This window comes from Anoplopoma fimbria, chromosome 3 (genome assembly GCF_027596085.1).
Source record: "Anoplopoma fimbria isolate UVic2021 breed Golden Eagle Sablefish chromosome 3, Afim_UVic_2022, whole genome shotgun sequence".
Classification (NCBI taxonomy): domain Eukaryota; kingdom Metazoa; phylum Chordata; class Actinopteri; order Perciformes; family Anoplopomatidae; genus Anoplopoma; species Anoplopoma fimbria.
Genome location: NC_072451.1, coordinates 22,726,397 through 22,749,681, shown reverse-complemented (window position 1 = coordinate 22,749,681; position 23,285 = coordinate 22,726,397). Strand labels below are relative to the sequence as shown.

General features: G+C 39.5%; 3 protein-coding genes across 5 annotated transcripts; 2 read left to right on the top strand and 1 right to left on the bottom strand.

The window, feature by feature from the left end:
• The first annotated feature begins 787 nt into the window (after window positions 1-787).
• On the top strand, window positions 788-6,322 carry gfi1aa (growth factor independent 1A transcription repressor a). The gene is made up of 7 exons (XM_054626933.1): window positions 788-853; window positions 1,979-2,200; window positions 2,371-2,538; window positions 3,301-3,680; window positions 4,220-4,357; window positions 5,291-5,456; window positions 6,002-6,322. Exons 2-7 carry the CDS (start codon window positions 2,089-2,091, stop codon window positions 6,178-6,180), a joined length of 1,143 nt encoding a protein of 380 aa, XP_054482908.1. The 5' UTR covers window positions 788-853; window positions 1,979-2,088; the 3' UTR covers window positions 6,181-6,322.
• A 1,692-nt stretch (window positions 6,323-8,014) lies between these two features.
• On the bottom strand, window positions 8,015-16,999 carry rpap2 (RNA polymerase II associated protein 2). The gene is made up of 12 exons (XM_054596256.1): window positions 16,863-16,999; window positions 16,617-16,662; window positions 16,344-16,458; window positions 15,842-15,940; window positions 15,676-15,741; window positions 15,490-15,578; window positions 15,343-15,378; window positions 13,992-15,171; window positions 13,774-13,880; window positions 13,153-13,233; window positions 11,404-11,472; window positions 8,015-8,305 (listed from the first exon to the last, which is right to left on the bottom strand). Exons 1-12 carry the CDS (start codon window positions 16,906-16,908, stop codon window positions 8,161-8,163), a joined length of 2,079 nt encoding a protein of 692 aa, XP_054452231.1. The 5' UTR covers window positions 16,909-16,999; the 3' UTR covers window positions 8,015-8,160.
• Window positions 16,977-22,634, top strand: glmna (glomulin, FKBP associated protein a). 3 transcript variants are annotated; one of them, XM_054596257.1, is made up of 19 exons: window positions 16,977-17,063; window positions 17,417-17,496; window positions 17,588-17,713; window positions 17,805-17,918; window positions 18,084-18,192; window positions 18,277-18,565; window positions 18,657-18,756; window positions 19,066-19,247; window positions 19,430-19,483; window positions 19,853-19,883; window positions 20,086-20,175; window positions 20,280-20,321; window positions 20,503-20,576; window positions 20,659-20,743; window positions 20,885-20,994; window positions 21,623-21,686; window positions 21,905-22,040; window positions 22,155-22,225; window positions 22,327-22,634. In XM_054596257.1, exons 2-19 carry the CDS (start codon window positions 17,458-17,460, stop codon window positions 22,414-22,416), a joined length of 1,806 nt encoding a protein of 601 aa, XP_054452232.1. In that variant the 5' UTR covers window positions 16,977-17,063; window positions 17,417-17,457; the 3' UTR covers window positions 22,417-22,634. The 3 variants fall into 3 exon arrangements, with proteins under 3 accessions (XP_054452232.1, XP_054452234.1, XP_054452233.1); XM_054596259.1 differs by having other exon boundaries at window positions 16,994-17,063; window positions 17,425-17,496; XM_054596258.1 differs by lacking the exon at window positions 16,977-17,063 and adding an exon at window positions 17,077-17,172.
• Window positions 22,635-23,285: the final 651 nt, after the last annotated feature.

The window sequence follows — 23,285 nt, the reverse complement described above, 5'->3', positions numbered from 1 at the left end:
TGGCAAACCATAATCTAGGGAAAGTGTTGTATTAGTTATCTGTCCATAGGCTTGATGAATATTGAGTAGATGTGCTGTAGAAAAAGATCCCGTTAATTCCAAAGGGAAAACTGAGAATTAAAAGTTGTGTTTTGCCTTTGCTTGCTCTGCCTGTGAATGAATTGTTGTCTGCTCATTTGTGGGAGGAGAAGTGAGAATCAGATTTTAAATACTCCAGTGTAGTCCAATGACATCTCTTTTTGACCATTTTCAGCAGTGAAACCTTTCAAAATCCGTTTTTCTAATACAAATTAAGTGCTGGCATGACAGGAGTTATCAGAAAATTGCCAATCACTATTATGAAATGTAATCTAAAGTTAAATCTATTGACAATTATACAAAGGAATAGTCATATTCCTTTGTATCAATTCTAGTAAATAAATTCTAAAAATCAACGTAACTGATTCATTTTTGTACAACGCAGATGTCCAAAGATGATCAGTTATGAATCAGTGTTTTTGTTTGACTGTCATGTCTGACTAAAGTTACAATTATTTTCTAAGAGAGGGAGGGGAAGAAAGTGAGTGTGTGTGTATGTGTGATATGTGATGTGTGTGTGTGTGTGTGTGTGTGTGTGTGTGTGTGTGTGTGTGTGTGTGTGTGTGTGTGTGTGTGTGTGTGTGTGTGTGTGTGTGTGTGTGTGTGTGATGTGTGATGTGTGTGTGTGTCTTCCTATGCGGAGCTGAGGGTTTTGTGGTGTGTCTCTCTGCAGCTTGTGACGGATATGTTCACATTCAGACCAAATGTGGACCAAGTGGACCATGTGTGTCCCCAGATCGGGGATATAGTAGTCTACCTGCCGTGTCAGTGCTGTGTGAGTATCTGACATGTGTTTCAGCTCGATGCCTCGGCTATCTGCTTTGCTTTCAGGTCACTAACTTGTTGCAGCTGCATCAAACAAACTCTGTTCCCACATCGAGAGAAAAATCGATACCGCTTTGCTTTTGGTCCGACCTTGAACTAAACCCAAATCTTCGCTATGATTTGAGCCTGACAGATTGAAAACTTTCTATTCTTTTCAATATTCCAGTTGGCACTTATGTATCCTGTATTTCCTTCAGTGGGCAGCATAATTGGGACTGCGTATTGGCCGGGAGGGGGTTTTAATGATGTAAAAGAATAAGGCTGGAGTCAGTGCTGGTAGACTGAAGCAGTGTGACTGTAAAGGGATACTTCGTCTCTCCACCAGCAGGCTGTTGTGCAGAGCGTCTCATTAACAGGATCACATTACAACCAGTCAAACAAATAGGTCATTATCCATCACAGCCTGCGAGGATAGCCTGCAGGGACCCAAACACACGTTTTTATGTCTGATCACATTCAAACTGTATATCCTTACCGGTTTGTTTAATCACCTGAATCGATGAGACCTCCAATTACCAGTTTCTATAGTATTTTAAATCACTAGTAATACACATGCAAACCATTGTAAGAGACCAGCAAACGCACGAATCCAATCTCGGTCCTTATATATATATATATATATCTTAATGTATTGTGATGTTTAAACAGCTTTTTAAACAACTGTGTAAACCGATTGGACATCAGAAAAACATCTTAAAACAAATGTAATTTCAGAAATAATCCTAGGTTCTCTCATTTAAGAATAGTCTACATTTTAATAATAGTTTCATCAGTTAATTTGTGTGACATAATACATTGAGACAATAAAGGTTTAGTCTAAACCAGCCTATTACCTCTTTAGGTTATAAAGAGGTAATAGGTGAACTTCCTCTTGTGTGATTCAGCCTCTATACCATTAAGGACATACAATACGTCCTCTCCAATCCCATTTCTACTGGGATCCTTGGTGGTGGTGGTGGGGGGGGAACTTTAGTCCCACTGCCCAGTGACACCTGGTAAACGATACGGCTCTCTCTGCGCATGCGTAATAGCCTGCCAAAAATCCAAACACCGTCTCTCGCCTGTCAACCAATAGAGTTGCAATCTGTCCGGAGATAAAGTCAGAGCATCGTGGAGCGGAGAGAAGCGGAGGGGAGGATTTCAGACCTAAGCAACACCGAAACAAGACCGACACACCAGCCCAGCATGCCGAGGTCTTTCCTAGTGAAGAGCAAAAAGGCCCACAGCTACCACCAGCCCCGGTACCTGCACGACGACTACAGCAGACTGGACACTATTCTGGCTCAAGTGTGCCAAGGTAGGTTTCCTTGTGCGTAATTACGCACGAAAATGGTTGAAATAACTCCAGTAAGAAGGTGAATCCTGTCCTTTCTTTATCAAAGTTGAATCATTTCATCCTCTATCTATACATAGACAGCAGCTGTGCACAGTCAGTCAGGTTTCATTGCTCTGTTCTGCTGTCATTAGAGACCAAATCTCAGGCGGAGTTTGAGTCCAACTCGGAGCCGCAGGAGGATGTGTTACCCGGGTCCAGGCTGCTGTCTCCGGGGTCGCTCTCCTCCAGATCCCCGCTGAGCAGTGACCGATCCTCCGACTGTGATTTCTGGCGTCCCCCGTCTCCCTCCTCCTCACCAGGTCTGTTTTCATCCAGACTTCATGTTTTTTTTTCTCCAAAGTGTCAGAGGAGTATTATAAGATACAGCAATGTGTGTTAGGCCTATTTGAATTGTATCATTAGACCGGTGGACGTAAATACATTTCTACTTTTATTTTTTTTTATTTTTTATTTTTTATTTGACCTTTATTTAACCAGGAAAGTCCCATTGAGATTAAAAACCTCTTTTTCGAGGGAGTCCTGGCCAAGAGGCAGCAACAAATAACATATGTACACTCACAATATTACACTCACAACATATAGACAGAAATTAAAATGATAAAAAACAGTTACAAGTAAATTAAAATTCATAAAAAACATCTACAAGTAAAAGAAGTGGTCTGAAATGCTCTCATCGTAGATTTTTAGTTTTCAACAGTTGCAATAGATCTATATCAGCTTTGAGTGGGTCAAATCTTTGAAACATTCTCAGCAGTGTTGAGACCTTCATCCTGATGTAAGTTTAGATTATAAGGAAGAAGAACAAAGTTTGTCACTATTTGGGGGTCAAAAAAGTGACATCCAGGAATATGATATAATGTTCATTATTATGGCTTCTTTTTTGATCTTTTAAGTTAATCATCAAATAAATTGTAACTGCAGGGACTTGAAGGCTTCAGTTGATTAGTGTTGTAGATTATATAGCTGTTTCCTTCCATCTCCAAATGATCAAATTCTCAGACACGCTATGAGCTGCAGATAAGACATCAGTTACATACACTCACCCTAAATCCAACTTACAGATTCAGACAAATGCTCCACTCCCTCAGCAGAGGACGGCAACCACTTCAACATCCCCATCTTCCCTTACTCCTGGGCGTCGTACTCCGGCTCTGAGCTGAAGCATCTGGTTCAGGGGCCTTTCCACGGCCACCTCCAGGGCCAAAGGGAGCCTCACTCACCCGACAGCATCTACACTGCCGAGGACAGAGGCTCGGTGTCCGGACGATACCAGGACTTTTCTTCAACTGCGCACCAAATCTGCAAGATTCGGGATGTAGACAACAAGCTGTATGTGGATGTAAAGCAGAAGTCCTGCGGTGCAGAGATCAAGTCTGAAAAAGATTTTATCTGCTCTAACATCGAGTCAAGTGGATCCTATAAGTGCATTAAATGTTGCAAGGTACGTTTACCAACATTTAATGATGGTCGAAACTATGAGAGTCCTGTTGTTTTGATATTGTTTGATATTGTTTTGATATTGTTTTGATATTGTTTTGATATTGTTTTGATATTGTTTTGATATTGTTTGATATTGTTTGATATTGTTTTGATATTGTTTTGATATTGTTTTGATATTGTTTTGATATTGTTTGATATTGTTTTGATATTGTTTTGATATTGTTTGAGTTTTGTTTTGTTTGAGTTTTGTTTTGTTTGAGTTTTGTTTTGTTTGTTTGTTTGTTTGTTTTGTTTGTTTGTTTGTTTGTTACATCTCAGCAAACTCAAACAATATCAAAACAACAGGACTCTCATACAAATGATCGTTTTTGGGGTGATTGTTATGTGACATTATTTGCCATTGAGCCACAATTCCCTTAAAACATAAGCTGTGTGACCAGCAATGGGAGATCAGGGGGGGGCCTGTATATATTTCCCCATTTTTTGTTTGATATCGAGGTAATAAAAATTTTAAAAAAAGTCTATTTTTCCACCCCAAAGGTGTTCTCCACACCTCACGGGCTGGAGGTCCACGTGCGGCGCTCGCACAGCGGGACGCGGCCGTTTGAGTGCGGGATCTGCGGGAAAACCTTCGGACACGCAGTGAGTCTGGATCAGCACAGAGCGGTTCACTCGCAGGTAGGCCTCTGGAACTGGGAATGCTATTAAGGCCCACATCCTGGACGCAAAGGCCCCGGTTCTCGGATTGGCTATATATATATATATATTCGGGGTCGGCTGTGGCACATGAGGTTGTTGGTTCAAACCCCTCTTGAGTCAACATGCCGAGGTGTCCTTGAGCAAGACACCTAACCCCAAGGTGCTCCCTGGGCGCTTCTTTGCAGCCCACTGCTCCTCCAGGATGGGTTAAATGCAGAGAAATAATTTCCCCATTGTGGGACTAATAAAGGATTGATTATTATTATTATTATTATTATTATTATTATTATTATTATTATCATATTATATTATAGTATTATTATTATTATTATTATTATTATTATTATTATTATTATTATTATTATTATTATTATTATTATTATTATTAGTAGTATTATTATTATTATTATTATTATTATTATTATTATTATTATTATTATTATTATTATTATTATTATTATTATTATTATTATTATTATTATTATTATTATCATTATTATTATTATTATTATTATTATTATTATTATTATTATTATTATTATTATTATTATCATTATTATTATTATTATTATTATTATTATTATTATTATTATTATTATTATCATTATCATTATTATTATTATTATTATTATTATTATCATTATTATTATTATTATTATTATTATTATTATTATTATTATTATTATTATTATATATGCCACCACAACGTCCCAACCCAGTTACTATATCCCTGCACTTAAATCTAATTCTGAGCAGTCCCACACTGACATGTCACATGCTTTCACATGCTTTCACATGCTTTCACATGCTTTCACATGCATGTGCACAGATTGTAAAGCCCTCTGAGGCAAATTTGTAATTTGTGATTCTGGGCTATACAAAATAAACTGAATTGAATTGAATGCTTTACAGGAAAGGAGCTTCAGCTGTAAAATCTGCGGCAAAAGCTTCAAGCGCTCCTCCACGCTGTCCACGCACCTGCTCATCCACTCAGACACTCGACCCTATCCGTGCCAGTACTGTGGGAAGAGGTTCCACCAAAAGTCAGACATGAAAAAACACACTTTCATCCACACAGGTGAGACACTGCACGAAGTAAAAAACAACAAAAAAAGAGCCATTGTTAACTGCCTCACTGTAATGCCTAGTTAGTTTTTATTTTTTATTTTAGTTTTTATTTGTGCAAATAAACAAGATTAAAAAAGGCAAGAAGATTTGCATAGACATACATAGATGCACGGGTGGGACAAAAGAAACCCCGAAGGGCTTATTAAGGATGTCCACCTGACATTAAAATACAATAAGGTAAAGAAAATAAAGTTAAAAAAAAGAAAAGACAAACAAAAGTAAAATTATAGAGATAAAACAACTACAAAGTCATTTTACAAAAATGAGAATACATTTGAGTAAAAGTAAAAAAGCAAAGTAAAGATATAACTAACAAGCAAAAAGACAATACAGCATACATTCAGTTTATCATATTATCATAGGCTTTTAAAATTAGGTACATTTTAAGATATTTTTTGAAAGTAGCTAAAGATGAGTGTTTAGAGTAGCTGGAAAACTGTTCCAAACGACTGGACCTCTGTCCCTAATAGAAAACTGATCTCGTTACTGCTGCAGGTGAGAAGCCACACAAGTGTCAGGTGTGTGGGAAGGCCTTCAGTCAGAGCTCCAACCTCATCACGCACAGCAGGAAACACACCGGCTTCAAGCCTTTCGGCTGCGACCTCTGCGGGAAAGGTTTCCAGAGGAAGGTGGACCTGAGGAGACACAAGGAGACGCAGCACGGACTCAAATGAGCAGACTTCCAAGCTTTAGCATGAAATCTTGCACTTTTATTGTACTCTGATTATTCATATGGTCGTGTTTTATTTTTATTATATTGTTGGTTGCATTGGCCTACTTTCCCCCCCTTTTTGTTGAATGTAGTTAATTATTTAGCCTGAGATATTTTTGGTTGATTTTATGGAAATAAAAGTTTATTTATCGATACTGTTTTACATTTTTTATTGAAAATTGAAATGAGCCTTTAAACTGTAAACATCGATTTCCGAAGTTAAATGTTGAATAATTGAATAAATTATTTATAATCACTTTAATTGATCCAATTCTAGAAATGCTCCCTCTCCTTTCAATTGAGTCATTTTGATATATAATCAGAGATTACACATTAACTTTTGGAGCCCAGTTGTCAGTTTTTTTCAGTTAAGAATTGACAAGCCTTCAATTTCAGTCTCTGCATTTAATTAGTTATTTTCCCAAATAATAAGAAAACATTTCTCATCATTTAGATTTTACAAGAACACATTCGAAACATTTAAAGAATAATTATCTTCTTCAGTCCACTGATTGTAGGTACGTTGTGAAAAACGAGAAGCTGTGTTGAGTCATGCAGGCCATCAATCACGTCCCCAATCTGCATGTCAAACTTATATCTCCATATTAAATGGAAAAAAACGTTTTGCTGCGTGCGCCACCTGGTCAAAACCAAATATTTTCAGACACACGCATTGTTAACATACCCATATAACAAATGACCTTATGGTGCCATAAACCGCCATGTGAAGGAAGTCTGCAGAAATAGCGTCACCTTTATTACAGCAGAAGCTCCTCCAGCAGAGCAATAACAGATTGTCCACATGGCGTTTTCACTGGGAAAAGCTGGGTGTGATTTATTTGGCCCTGCAAAGAATAAACATCCACTGCTCTAAAACTTCAAGGATCTGATTTGCACACATCTCACCACAGATTGTGTACATACTGTAAAGTAATGCTGCCACACAATGTGGACAGTAAACCGGCCTGCAGACCAGCGGTGGAGGAAGGAGTCAGATCCTTTACTCAAGTAAAAGTATTAATAAAGAAAATGTACTTTAAGTATTGAAAGTAAAATAACAATGTTTAAAAATGTCCCAGGTTATACATTACATGATTTGATTATTTTTACTCATGCATTCATATAAAAATATGGCTGAGGTGGAGATTATTTAGATTTTTAATTTGACTGCAAGTCATGATTATTTTCTCCATTAAGTGATTGATAGTTTGGTTTGTTAAAAATTCAGATCATAGTGAGAACTGCTGTCACAGTTACGCAAATAGACCCCTTCACAATGTTTGTTTTGTCCAACCAACAGTCCAAACCTCAACATTATAACCAGCGAATTAAAATGATTAAAAGGAAAATCAGCAAATAAAAGTAAGAAGCTGGAACCATGAAATGTTTTGCAAAGGATATTTGCTTTAAACAATTAAAGGAATAGTCTCAAATACATTTTCTGTCAATTATTTAATCGACTAATCGTTTCAGGTGTACATACTGGTGGCTAATTTAATTGATAACAAAAATATTCTACCTCATTGTTTGTTTTGTGTACCAAAATCTTAATTCGTAAAGTAACTAGTGACTTAAACTGTCAAATGATTGTAGTGAAGTAAATAGTGTAATATTTCCCTCTGGATCGTTGTGACGTAGAAGTAGAAAGTGGCATGAGAAGAAAGTACCTAACATTTGTACTTAAGTACAGTACTTGTTATATGTACTTTGTTACACTCCCCTACTGCTGCAGACTCCACTCCTGTTTCCTAGATTAGGAATAAACACGATAAAGGGACATGAGCTTTTGTGTCAAAAGTTATTACAAACAACTTTATTTGTGGAAAACAAACATTATAGAAAAATGCTGGATGCCCACATATGTATTTCATTCAGTCAGTGATCTTATTTTTTTATCATTCATATGTCCATGTCTGGCTGTGTGTGTGTGTGTGTGTGTCTGTCAGTGTGCCGGGGTTTTAAACATCTGGACTACGCCAAGAAGGTCCTGCTGCTGTAGACCGAGCTCCTCCATCAGTGTGTTCAAATACTCCGCTGATGTTGGCGTCTCCAAGGCTTCTCGTACCACCGGAGACACCTCCGACAACCTGAAGCACAAAACACACAAAACACACAATCACACGCTGACCGCAGCCTTTTGTTGTTACAGATTCCTGTAACACACACCAAAACAAAAATGAAACATTGATAATATGAACAATTACTTTTTTCTAGGACACATTTAAAAAGTAATTATAAAGACCGTCCTAAAACTAAAGATTTCATCCTCATTACAAAAACATGAAATTATTATCAAGCTATTAAGTTTAAGGTGTAACGTCTGTCACAGGATCCCCTTAACTAAGGTATTAAGTGCTGACCAGGGTTCATGTTGTTCTATAAGGAAACATGTTTACCGAGTCATATGGATAACTTGTGATTATGGCTGTCCCGTCTTAGTTGATTAGTCGACTAAGTGGTTGTTTTGGTATCAGTAGACTAATATTTCTTTAGGCAATAAGTCATTTTTTAATGCTTCATTCATGCTAAATTACTTTTTTTTAAACGAAGAAACTTATAAACTCATCTCTGTTCAACACAGGATTTAAAGTAGTGCTTTTGTTCAATTCTTTGTGGAGAAACTCGGTTTTAAAGATCTGTTGATTTAATCAAATAATCAATTAGTCGACAAAATAGTATGAGTGGCAATCGACTAAGAATTGATTTGGTTAAGTTAAACACAGATCATATGTTGTATAAATTAGACCATGCATTAGATTTGAGGGGGTCCTAGCTTTTGCTCAGAAAGAATCTCTGCTCACTGCGAACATGAGTGTGTTTAAATGCACATTAGTATCCTGGTTTTGAATCTTATTCAGGATAAGCCGTTTACATGGAACATGAGAAACCTGGTTAATCATAAACATGCACACGTGATCAGAACAGTATCCAGGTTTCTGATTGTCTTTGTGAAGTTGTGTCTTGATTCCTGAACATCTTCCAGTAATATCTAAGTAAACTAATGTACCAACCTGACAGACTGGGACGAGAGACATTTCAAACTAAGCTAGGTGTACCCAATAAACTGGCATCTGACTTATTCAGTCATTATTCCTGCAGTAAACATAAAATGAAAATTCACATATGTACAGAAACTGTTCCACAATCTATCAAATCAGCACAGACCAGCACCCCTACGTAAACAGTGCACCTCCAGCCCTAAATCTACTGTTTGCAACCTTCCACCTGATCCCCATCACCTCTCTAACCCCCCTCCCTCCCCCTCTACCTGTCCTGTCTACCTGTGTGGAGGTGCACTGCTGGTTAATCTCCGGTTCACCCCGGGGTCTAGTGTTGCAGGGGGGGGCATCCATTATTCAGCTGGCCTGAACAAAAGCAGCCAGACTAGCTCCACAGCTGCCACGCAGCAGATAGATAAGGCAGCACAACAAATTATTCATGATGGAGGAATGGAAGGATGGAGAAGCTTGAAGTTAAGTTGGAACTAATGAAATCATAGAGTACAGGTGGGAGATGATGGGACTAAATGTTTCTGGGAGGGCAGATTATCAAAGACAGATAAAATAAAAGTCAAGTGAAGAGGTGATGAGGTATCTTTTGGTTTGTCCAGCAACAAATCACATTAACATGTTTTAAATACAGGTTATCGAGTGGTTTATCAGTTAGATGAAATCAGGGATTTTAAACATTTAAAAATCAACTCAACATCACGTGACACCTTAAATCGGGTCCAAGTCAAAGAGTGCAAAGATTACTAATCCGGTCTTTTTTCCCCCTGACATAAAAAAAACTATTTATCACTACCCCAAAAGATAACTGAGCATTTGTAAAGGATATTTACTTAAGATCTGTTTCATTGTAACCAGTGGTACTCCATACAACAAACTTTCCCATACTTTTTACAGATTTTTAAACAACATCATTTATCTAGAAAACTCCAGTTAGTCCACAGATCAACTCCCGGTATCACACCTTTGCAACTTAATTATTTTTATGAAATGCTATTTAGAGGAAAGAGTTTGCAGTCACAAGGCTCCCTCGATTTAAGAGTTATAGATTTGTGTTACCTAATGCCGGTCAAGCTGCACAACACTTACTGCATTATTTTGTTAAGTTCCAGAGAGCTCATAATGTTAGTTATGGGATTGATGCAAACTGACCTTATGGCCACTGAGGGAGTCATAAATCAGAGTCAATCAAGCACCAGGTGAAATTTTTCCCAGCCGGGGTATTTTAAAGGGCTCAGTTTGGTTGGTTGTACACGGAGGAACTGTGTGTGTGTGTGTGTGTGTGTGTGTGTGTGTGTGTGTGTGTGTGTGTGTGTGTGTGTCTGTGTCTGTAATTTTTACAAGGCTGCTTGTGTGTGAATCCTATCCTGGATCACGGATCTTGAGAGGAGCAATCAGGAGGAGATAAGGCCATGAGGCGTTTGTGTGTACTTAGGCGGGAGCAGCACGGAACTGTCCCTGAACTGCCAGCAACACACACACACACACACACACACACACACACACACACACACACACACACACACACACACACACACACACACACACACACACACACACACACACACACACACACACACACACACACACACACACACACACACCATATGGCATGGGATATAACAATGCCACATCATATAGCATCTTGTCAAAAGCACCATGAAGCTTTGAACCGTAAAGTGTATCCAAGTCACAGTTGGGACAGTTAACCTATTTTCTTCTTTGAATGAAGAACAGAAACAGAAGTTGTTGCTTTGCTTTGAGAATCAATCCGTTAATGCAAAAGCAGATTTTTGCATAACACTGATGTCAGCTTTAGTTCCACTATGTGGATTGCCTTGCCTCTTTAAAAGTTCAAAGAACATATATATTGCATAGATATTTGACTGCTGTTCATGTCAGCTTTATTTATATCACTTAGCTTGTTCTTTATAAGATACAATTGCTGTAAAAACACACACTTTGTTCATATACTCGCATACAAACAGATGCACACACCCAGGCAGTGAAGAACTGTGGTTTTGGAGTTTGCTGACTGGGTGTATTACCTTGTCATATATTTTATTGGCTCTCAAGTCTCTCCTCTATAACCAAACAGCAGACCGTCCAGCTGTCAAGGTGCATCCTCTTGAGACTGAAGTAACACAATCACACACAGACACACGTTGTAAACTTACAGATGGAGAAGCACAACTCCTAGGAGGGTCCATTCTGGAGTTTTGTGGATGATGTTTTTGTTAGTGAACCTGTGGTGTTAAGAAAAAAAACACAAAGGTCATTCATAACAGAAAGATTATGTCATGCAAGTGCTTTTGTCTCTCTGTTTCTGATCAGTCTAAACACAGAATATATGTGAAAGCACACATAACTCTAGGTAGAAGCAACCGTCTCAAAGATCACAAGATTCTGATGATAAGTAGACTAGAAAAACAAAATGTGCACAAGGCCGGACAGACCACCACAAACACTGCCTGCAATAGTGTCGTGATGTATGTTTCTCTGACAACGCTGTGTATTTTCTTTGGTTTCAGCCTCTTGTCTGCGGGGCCTCTGACAGCAGAAAAGAGAATTCCTGGAAGCAGGACTCTGGAGGTGTTACTCGCTGCACAGTGATTTAATAGCAGTCCTGTTGAAAACATCCTAACCAGCCAATAGGAACCCAGAGTACTTCTATGGCAGGAAATGTTCGATTCTGGTGCAAGTTTAAAATATTTTTAATAAACCGCTATACTGGACAAGTCAAATATTTATAAAATTTCTATTATGTAACAAATGTCACATTAAAATGCAATTACAAAGGGCCACAATCCATCTCAGGACCATGAAGGCATGTAAATGATTGATTTATTTAGCTGCTTCAGTTTCAGCGTCCCAGTATTGTGAATGCTAGTTCATTGTCACGGCTTATTTAAATAACATGGAGCCATCATTAACATTATTATTATCACCACCTTTAACCTGAGCTAATGTCTAAACAGCATGAAGTGGCAACACCTGTGTAACGAACCTTAAAATCATTTATTGTAGTGCATGAAAAAACAGATTAACACAGAATGTGTTTTGTCTGCTGTGAAAAAAAGTCAATAGAGGGTTGATAAAACTCCTGTTGCCATGTTTCATGCCTTCCTGTAGGAGGAACCAGAGTTCTTCATCAAATGTACCCAAATGTTGTGGATTTTAAAAGATAGTTACGGGTAAGAAGAAAAAGATGTATTTTTGATTTGGGGTGAACTGTCCCTTCAATAAAATCAATTTGTTAACTACGAGTTCAAATTTATCATCTGATAGATGAGAGATCAATGTTTTTGTTGCTGCAAGCAGAGAGTTTACTGATCACACTGTGTGACAGATTCGTTTTCTCAGGCAAAAAAAAAAAACTCACTAGAGAAATACATACATCTCAATGACAAGTTTATGTTCGCAAAATGTTGCGATAATTTGTATCATTCTAACCATTTGAATTCAGAATAAAACCTACATATGAAATATATTAGAGTATGACAGGATCCCCGTAACTATGGAGAAAGCACAACAAATCCAGCATGTTTACCAGCAAGTACCTTGCAAATGTGAAATTATAAAGTCGGGGTACATCCACAACTCATGAATGTAACACGATGTCTCTACACACGGCAGAAATATTGCAGAAGTGAAGCCGTATATTGTCATTCTGTTGCATGTATAATGTTGTCTCTAGTACTGTACATTTGAATGCGTTGACGTGAACCATGATGCCCTGTCATCACAGTTTGTGTGTCCTAATACCCTTTACTAACAAAATATTTAGCATGCCAGAAAAAAAGATTTAGTATGTCCCAATACAAATGCAGTATGCCAAAAAATACCAGGATGTTCTGCTGCATCCTGTCACATTTTGTAGCTTTCACTATCTGAGAAGAGAGTGGGTTTGTGTGTGCCGCACTGACCTGAATGTCCTGACCAGGTTTTTCAGGTCAGTGGAGAAGTCATTCATGGTGAGACACAGAGGACCGACAATGTTTCTGAGACTGCAACACAACACAGACACAACAAGATGAGGGACAAAGAGAGACAAATACAACAGATATTTGACATTTTAACTGTCAATACATTTGAGCTTTTAAGTGGAGCTAGAAGCCATTTCATCAGATACAATCAACACTGAATCAGTCAGGTTCATCTTTAACTTTGTTTATTGTGCATTTTCTCTCTTATATGGCAAAAGAAGTTTACCCAAAATGTGAGTGTGGGAAGGTGGAGAGAGAGTCTGTAACTATAACTGTACAAAAGGGTAATTTAAAAGGCGCTGTATTACTTACAAATCATTTTCATATGTGTATTATTAAGAAGATATTAAAACTTAATACAAAGTCCTGAACCTGCATGACACTTCCTGGGTGCAGCAACTTGATAACAGTTTGCCCAAACATGTTAATAATAAGCACATTTAGTTATTGCTCACAGCTGAAAGAGACATGCATACACAGTCAGACACACAAATAAAAGCACGCGCACACACACACAACACACACCTCACACCACACACACACACACACACACACACCTACCTGCTGGTGAGCTTCTCCACTGTGATTCGTTTCTGGATGAGGTGCTGAGCATGAGAGTCGACCAGCGGCAGAGCTGGGTCCTTTGTGCTCTCGCCCTGGACTGTCCCCTGGTGAGGGAACAAACAAGATGTATCGGACCTCAGTACATACACACACACTTTCTACTGTTTTACAACAAGGATCATCATTCACAACCATCCTCTTTTCCCTTCACTCACCTTGCTTCCATGCGGCTCCTCAGGTAGAATCCAGGTCCCCTTATAAAACTCCCTGACTCTAAGCTCCAGCTGCTGGGTCTCTTGCTGCAGCTTTTTGTAGTCTGGAGCTGCGGCAGACGGTGTTTTCTGCACCCCACCACCACCACCACCAACCCCTTCTGCATCCTCATCGGTCACCTCATCCTCAAGGTCGTCTTCATCCAGCTCCTCCTCTTCCTCCCCTACGTTTTCTTCTTCTTTAACATCAGCAAAAGGCGAGTGTAGCGAATGGTCAGCACCGTACAGGAACATCAGGGTCTCGTCTGTGCTCCAGTCCTTTAACGTTCTCCTCAGGCACTCGAGGAGATTCAGCCGGATGTAGTCGGGTTTGGCTGCAGCAGTCTGGTTCTTGAGGAGTTCTCGTAGCCCTGCTGCCCCCCTCCTGCTCATACCCACCTGGGTGATGTTTAGGCCTGGCTGGCTGGTCAATGCCGTATCATGGCCGTCATGATTCGTGTTGATCAGAGATGAAGAAGGGAGATGTATGCTTTCTGTTGAGCTGTTTGAGTCTTTACACGGTGGAGAAGTAAGTAGATTTGTGTTTTCTGGTTGTTTGGCTGTTAAGACAACAGGTGGGGGAGCAGTGTGAGTGACCGTCTCAGATAAATTGTACAAATTCAGCTTAGCTGTAGCCTCTTCCAGACTGGGTTCATTGGGAAGGGCTCTCTCCTCTGGCCCGTGCTCTCCAATGAGGTTCTCTGTGTTTGATGAGTGCAGCCGTTTTTCAGCATCAGTTCCAACTTCTGTTTTACTAGAAAATGACTCCTGTCTATTCTCATCTTCTGTCATTTTCCCCTCCCTTTCTGTGCCCTGACTTCGATGACCCTCAACCTCCTTTTCATCGCCGTTTCTCCTCTGTTTTTTTCGCCGCTCCTTCTTCCCATGATCATTTTTCTTGTCTTCATCTGTTTGTTTAGGCAGGTCACCCCAGTGCACCCTGGGTCCATGCCGCGGGGAAACCACGCTGGAGACAAAGTCCTGCTCCTGTTCAATGTCGCTGCTTTCACTGTGGCTGAGGCCGTCTGCAGCAGAACCCTGCAGCGAGCTGTGAGGGTCCACGGATTGAGCAGCAAGTGGGTTCTCCACATCCTCTTCTTGGAGACCCCTCTCCAACAGCATCACCTCCTCACCAGTACTCCCGCTGCACACACATGGGTTACACTGAATTTGTCTATCTATTTATTCTCAAACCTAGATTACATTTAGAATATCAAACATCAAAAAATGGTAAGATGTACCCATTAGTTAGTTGAATCAGCTCTGATATGTTAGTATTTAAAGTATTCACATATAAACACAAGCAAATACATACCCATCTCCTTTCTTCATCAATTTAATTTCTGGAGGACTGTCAATGAGACAGAAAGTGAACACACAGTTTTAGTATGTAGAAGATTATAATATTTAATGATCAGTTCATAGCATTGATTTAGGACAGAGACAGGAACAGCACCCATACCTCTCATGCTGCCTGAGCCAAAGGGGTGTATTCGAGATTTGTAGCTCAAACTCTTTGGAGGCTTTGTAGCAGAAGTTACTGCAGAAACACTAACAACAAGAGAGATACGCAAAATGATGAGTGTTTAATCTAATATAAGTGCATATAATATAAAAATGTTTTAAATCCACACGTTGCACTACTTACCTTGCGCTCTGTGATGTCGTACACCTTGTTGGTCTTAGTAGAGATTTTATACTTCTGAGTTGGTATCTGTAAAATGAACAGTAGCACCGAGTCAGATCAGAAGCACCAGACAAAAGGAATACAATGACATTTATTACTTAATAGGACTGATATAAAAGGCTCTTACCTTGCCCAGTTTATTTGAACATAAAGGATAACCACACAGTTTAGCAATGGATCTCTCCTCTATAGTATCTTTGTAATTAGGAGGAGTGATGAACCTTGCCTGTAAAGAAAAGAGACAATTAGAGGAGAAAATAAGATGATTAGGTTATCTGTTTCCATGGTATTCAATACTTGGTCAATTTAAACAAAGCAATGGGATAAATGAATGCTTCCCCCATGTCAAAACAAATATTCGTGTTGAAATGCATGCCTGGCACTGGGGCAGCAAAAAATTCAGTATCAGTATTTGACTGGGGAAATAATTTATAGGCTTACAAGTAAATTATCCTTAAAAGTCTCGCTCAATGGTTAACATCTAATCTACAAACAACGACCAAGTAAGCATTACTCTTCAGGACAGCTTTTTGCACAATCTCAAAACTTGTGTAATGTTAAGCAAAAGTCCCACTTATGTTATACAGTTCATGGGTGAGCTGTGAGCTGAGGCTTCTGTTGATACATACACAGTCAACCAGGAAGTCTTCAGCCACCCGGTCCTCCAGGAGACGCTCCACTACCATCAGGGCTCTTTTCTCCAAATCAAACTTCTCCCTTAACTTCTCCCTTACTACCTCTCTCCTGACACAAAGATAAAAAAAATAAAAATACACACACATTAGGAGGAGTGTTGGTGTTGTTATTTGTTAACATGTATTATTATAATTACATATTAGTAAGCGGAATATTATACAACCAAAATACAGAGTTTGATGGCGTATGATGAAATGATTTCACACCTTCTTGCTTCTTCTTCAGCGGCCAGTGACTGGACGTGTTTCTCACCTGTCACACAAACAACAGCTTTATTAAAACGCTAATAAACCAGGAGTAGCTAGTAAACCAGCCGATGAGCAACTTCACAAAATACCTGTGTAAACCACTGAAACATGTTTCAACTTATGTCCTGAAGTCTGTTAGACTGTAAACATATTCACAGAGTCTACTATCGAGAGGAGAAAACATGTTATTTTATGGAAACGAACCCTTTTTAGAGGTTTTACCGCTGCTTCCTCCATCCTCGGTCTCCATGTTGTTTCTGTTTTCAGCACTTTCAACTTTGACCTATGACGCGTATCATTCTACGGCAAGCGCCAAAGGACAATCCAGTGGTTAGCAGCGGTCTCACCAGTTAGCGTTAGCGTGGTGCGTTTCGCCGGGCTGTTTGGGACATGTAGTTAGGTCAGGTGGGTATCGACCTTGTTGTTATTGACATGTTTATCACTGGTACTCGGCATCAGTGTGTACTGTCTGTGACTGAGTTTGAATAGCCAGGATAGCACAAGAAAGAAGAAGGTTTGTTTTCAGTCTACTAACCGCTAAGCTAATACAGTAATATATTATAATACTCTGTTTATAGCAGACTGTCCAGTTTTTTACTGCACACACAGGCACAGGGCTTATCTGACCTTAACTTAAACACAATCAAGATGTACGTACATATAAGTAACGAAGTAACTTTCAATAATCAGGAGCCACTTGATTATCAAGTAATATGGTGTGCATTATTATGACATGAAGTGTCCTGTTTGTTTTGGAGGAATTCAGTGTGAAGATAAACCCTACCTGAAAACAGCAGGGATGGCTTTGGAGCAGCTCAGTGATGTGGTCCAGAGATGTGTGAGTCTCTCTGGGGTTTCTTTTTTTCTTAAAATGACTACAACATCAACTTGCTTGCCCTTTTAATCCCTCTTTGTTCCTCTTCACACAGCAAGGCCTGTCTGATGACAGCTACACCAGCGAGGACCATGACGTGTTCTCCATATCTGGGCGGACCTGCATTGAGGAGGGAAACAGTGCACAGGTCCTCAGTATTGTCCTGGATGAAAAGAATCAGGTACTCAAAGCTGACCATTGTTTCACCACGTAGACTGTAAGTGTGTTGCACATTGCACCGCATAAACACTCCTCTATCCTTCTTTCTGTAGGACATTGTGAGATGTATGGGGTGGAATCTGCTGCCTCCTCTGATCCAGGTTCTGCTTAAGAAAGAAGATGAGAAGCTCTCTCCATGCCTTGCCATTTTCAACCACCTGCTAAAGGTTTGTTCTTCTGCTCATCAGTTAAAAAAACCCACAAGATTAGATTATAGTATATAAGATACAACCTTAGTTATGATCCACTGACCTAGCAGTTTGTAGACTCTTAGAGTCTTTTGTTTGTTGGGATGACATTTTTTCTTTTAAGGGTGAGTTGTGGTTTTCCAGACCTGCAGACCCAAAGAGCTCCTGATTGGCTTGTTGGAGCAGCTGGAGCAGGATGACGCTGACGCCATAGCAGAGAGCCTCCATCTGCTGTTGAACCCTCTACAGAAAGGTAACCAATATTTCTTTGAATGTATAGTGTAATATACTTACATCACATGTCAACTCAAGTAAAGACATTTCCATTTCCTCTCAGTGTTGCTGTGTCTGGGCAGCCGTAAGGCGTCGTCATTGGGCATGACCCTGTCGACTGTGCTGGACCAGGTGGCCAAACTGCCTCTACCTCACACCAAGGAGCAAGAGGAGGATGACGTTTTCTTGCTTTGTCGCTGCTGCACCGATGTGATAGACTTTGTCAAGCCTTTTGTCCAGGAGGCCAGGCAGAACCTCCTGAACAGTGAGGCACGAAATGAGAGGACGAAAAAGATGGCGTGTGAGCAGGGCAGCGATAAAGAGGACGAGCTGCGGACAGAACTGCTAAAGTTGTGAGTGAGAAATTTGATGTATTAACAACTGAGACTTGCATATAAAATGTCTGATACCAAGTATGACTCCCCGTGTTTTTATGTTCTGCAGCTGTATGAAGACTCTGAGTCACCCTCTGCTGGAGTTACAACTCAGGGATCCTGAAACTCTGGCCGAGTCCCCCCTCAGGAATTTTGCCACAGAGATTTTGGTACGGCAAATCCGTTCTCCATAATATCCTGGGAAGAGCTGATGTTGCAATTTAAATTTAGTGTAAATGTTGTGATGGGTCCTACAAATTCTACAGTAATATGTCAGTAAAACTCACAATTTGAATGGGCCAATGCTGGACTCACATTTAGTCAGATTACCCGGTCAGATATGATATTAATGGTGAGTGTGTGTGTGTGTGTGTGTGTGTGTGTGTGTGTGTGTGTGTGTGTGTGTGTGTGTGTGTGTGTGTGTGTGTGTGTGTGTGTGTGTGTGTGTGTGTGTGTGTGTGTGTTTGTTTTTTGTACAGAACACCCTCAGTGCTATCGGAGAGTCTGTCCCCAGTCTTGTTAACCAGCCTCTGTTGAAGAGAAAACAGGTTCCAGGCTTTCTGGAGGAGGAGGTGCGATATCCTAAAGAGGCTTTGGCAAGCCTGGCTCACCTGGTGTTTGTCCATCACCTGGCTGCAGATACATTCCCCAGTGTTTTCAGGTAAGATAGATAAAAGTAACTATTATCATAAAGCACTGGAACAATGATAAACTGCACAAGTTTCTTCAAACGTGGCGATACGTTAGCACCGGACAACACTGATGATGATTCATACTGTTTGAACACTTGTTTAAATAATATTCAGAATGTAAATGCATCGTTAACTCCCTCTGTGTTTACAGTTCTGTGTTCTGTCTGCGGTGTAATATGGAGCACGTTAGCCTTCTCTTGTCCAGGTGAATACACAACAGTAATACTTTATCTGTTCTGTGCTGTTGCACCGATGGCAGTGTTGATGTTTAATATAATAACACCTATAATGGCACATTTGTTAGTTTGGTAGTTCTTCAGTCCAACTGAGCAGCCGCTGATATCTGTAGATGAAGCATATGTCATTGATGTTGGATGAAATTTTAAAAAGTTTACATTACTTTTTGGCAATTGAAAAAAAGGGACAAACTCACACACCATATACTCATATATATATATAAATAACTGCTTTACTGAATAAATGCAGACTTGGTTCTACCGGTTAATGTGTTGTGTGTTTGAACTGAATCCCTCACAACTTATTCATTATACTTACAAGTATATTTTATTGACAGAACTGAGGAGTTCAGGATTCAGAAAGGACTGGTGAGTCAACCTGAAACATTTAATTACAGATGAGATTTTTTTTTCAAAGTCTTTACAACATGCTGTAGAATTGAATTGTGGTTTCCAAATATTTCTGAGGTTAAATAGTTGCAAGATTTAAAAAAAAAAAAATGTATTCCTTGTAACCTGAAAGAGTTTTTCCACTCTCACATGTACAGTATGTGTGTTTACCTTCACACAGGAGCTGTATGAGAAGAGTCTGGTGCGCTTGGAGGACGGCAGTCTGCCTGCTGATCTGCTGGAGATCAAAGCCTTTCTCACAGTCCCTCAGGTGAACACAGTTATTCACACAAAGCTCAGTTTTTACTCTGTTGTGATTCTCAAAGTGTGATGCTCTTCTGATGCTAAGTTTTTGTTTTAACCGTTTGTTTTCAGAACTTGGTGAAGGTCATGACGATGTGTCCGGATCATGATTTGGTAAGTCTTCACATTAGTAGGTAATTTTGCACTTAGTAGTAGGCGCAAAAGTAACATAAGCTTCTACTTTTGCATTTATTTTAGTTTTGAAATGAAGTCACATTTTATTTACATCTAATAATCTCTAAATTAAAGCTTTCTGAAAGTAGATATATTAACATATTTGCTTCTTCGTCAACAGAGAACCAGAGGTCTGAAGGTGTTGCAGCTGAGCATCGATAAGTTTGACAATCAAGCAAAGTACAATTTTTTCCAGTAAGTTCCATCTTTCCTCCAGAAATGTCTCTCTCTCTTTTGCCCTCCAGCGTATTGACTCTTACTGGTCGTCTTGTTTCAGGTACATGCTGAAAACCAGTCATCACTCAGGAGTTGAAGGCTACATCATCAAAAACATCAAGAATCAGATAGAAAAGGCCCTGCAGGTGGGATGCCATTTTAAATTTCTTGTAGGCTGTTTGCTCTGTTGTTTTTTTAATCAGTTTTGATTCAGTAAGTAAGAGCTTTATGAGTGTTTTCTAAGTAAAGATCCTTGGTACAGTAAAGGCCTGTCTGTCTGTCCTCAGCCCGGTAACAGTAACACCTGGTTTGAGGGATCTCAACTGCTGCCTTTGCTGCGTAAAGTTCTCAGTCTGCCAGACGGCTCAGAGACCGACCTCCTTCAGTACCTGGACAGGTCGGTACACACATAACACCCCATGCCCTTTATCTAGCTTACTGGAACCTATCCCAGCATGCATTAGGGCAAGAGGCAGGGTACATGTTACGAGTCTGTCAGTGTACCAACACCTAACACATTACTGTATATTCAAATATCACAGCCAAAGTGAGCTTCCTTCTCTTGACAGCATGAATTGGAGTTAATGTGCATTCATTTAAGGGTGCAGTGTGAAGGATTTAGTGACATCTAGTGGTGAGATGGCTGATTGCAACCAATTGAAAATTCTCCTGTGTGCCAAGCGTGTAGCAGACGAAAAAACAATTGTAAAAAAAAGTTTTGGTTTAACTAGATAAATAAGCTAAAATATTAACAAAATGGTCATGTTATGAAGCATAGCTGTGCTTCTGTGTAAACTATGAAACTTTAAGTGATGAAACTATTTTTGCATCATGTAAAGTGGATTATAAATTACTTTTTCTGTGTTTGACTTAATGATCCCAACTCAAGGTGCATGTACTCGCTTTTTCTGGAGCGTTCGACTGTATTACAGGTTCTTATCCATAAAAAAATCACCAAATGTGAGTAAGTGAATCTTGAGTCAGGATTTTTTTGTCAAAGTACTGTTTTGTGTTGTTTAAAACAGAGTCATGGAATCTCTGAACCTTCTACGTTACCTCGTCATCAGAGACAAAGTGACAGAGAACCAGGTGAGTGATCCAGTAAATATCAGGGAACCCTTCCAGCCAAAAGACCAAATTCAGTGACAGTAAATGATGGTTTGATTAATTTTCTGCTACTAAGTTATCTGCCATTATCTTAAAGGATCAGGAGGGAAAACTAAACACCCACCCACATGTTTCTGATTTCCATAGTGGTCATTAAACTGCCCTCACCATGATTTTCTGCTGCTGTATTGATCTTGCAGACAGGGATCTGGACAGAACTGTATAAAATCGAAGATACGTTCCTGAAGCCGCTACGTGTTGGAGTGAACATGTCGAGAGCTCACTATGAAAGGGAGCTGCACGACACCATGGCAACCAAGAGGGGCAAGGCCAAAGGTCAGACCAACACTCGCTTAATTGCACTGACACTTGTGTCTATTTCAGTAACACCTTTCTCAAAGCACTCACATACTAAAAAGAATACATGAATGTGTGTTTTTCTTTCCGCAGAGGAGTCTGTGGTTTCTGTGTCCGTTGGCAACGAGAAGCTGCCGAACATGACATCAGAGTCACAGATTCAGGTCAGTGACTTTCACGTTCACATGACAGTCTTGATTGTGTATTTGTACAGAGCTGACTATGAGCAGTGATGACCTGATTGATTTCTGATGTGTCCATTCAGGCTCTGCACTCGGCCCTGCACACCTTCGACATGATCGAGAGCGTGTTGGTGCGAATAGAGGAACTCACCGAGGTGAAGGAAACTCTTTAGACTGAGTCCGCCGGTTTCACCACCAGAGGTCCTTATATTCTCAGGGCTTAGCAAACGAAAAAGCCTTCAACTGTTCTGTTGATGTATTTTGTAAAAAAATGAAAATTGAGTCCTTTTTGTGCGCTGGTTAGTTTAAAATGTTTCAGTATAAACATCCAAATAATGGCTGCAAAGTTTGTATTGCTTCTGTAATAAATTTCAAACTCTTGTACACACGACTTAAATAAGGTGATGTCCTTTTTGTTCCATTAAGTGCGATATTTTCTGTGATAAAAACAATTAAGTTGAGGTTAGGTTAATTATGGATATCGCATCCGAGGTGCCTGCAGAGTAGTTGGACTTAAAATATTCAATTAAATTCAGTCTATGAAGCAATTTATGAAAATAAAACCTACGTAATAATTACAAGGCTATTTGTAAAAAAGAGTAATAAGTCTTATCAACTGTAGGAGTAATTACAGTGATGATGAATAATAATAATACAATATATATAACATCTAACATATATGTTAGATGTTATATACTGAAAATGGCAGCCACCTGATTTATTTCCTCCCCTTTATTAAAACATCCAAACTTGAGCGCGGCAGACTTTACATTTACGGTGTTATTAATGAACACTTCTGAAACATATTCTCATAAAGTAGCATTCATGCTCAAATTCATTCAAATGAATAATCACCTTTAAACCGAAAGCCCTTTCATACGTCATACAGCTGTGACATGGTGTTAAAGCAGCGTTTACAATAGTAAACAAAAAAACGTATTTTCCCCTGTCCTGACTAACTATATAAAAAGGCCAAACTTGACCCGGGACGTCACACTAGCCTACAGTAATAACACGTCTCCTTAAGGTTTGTATTTTTACT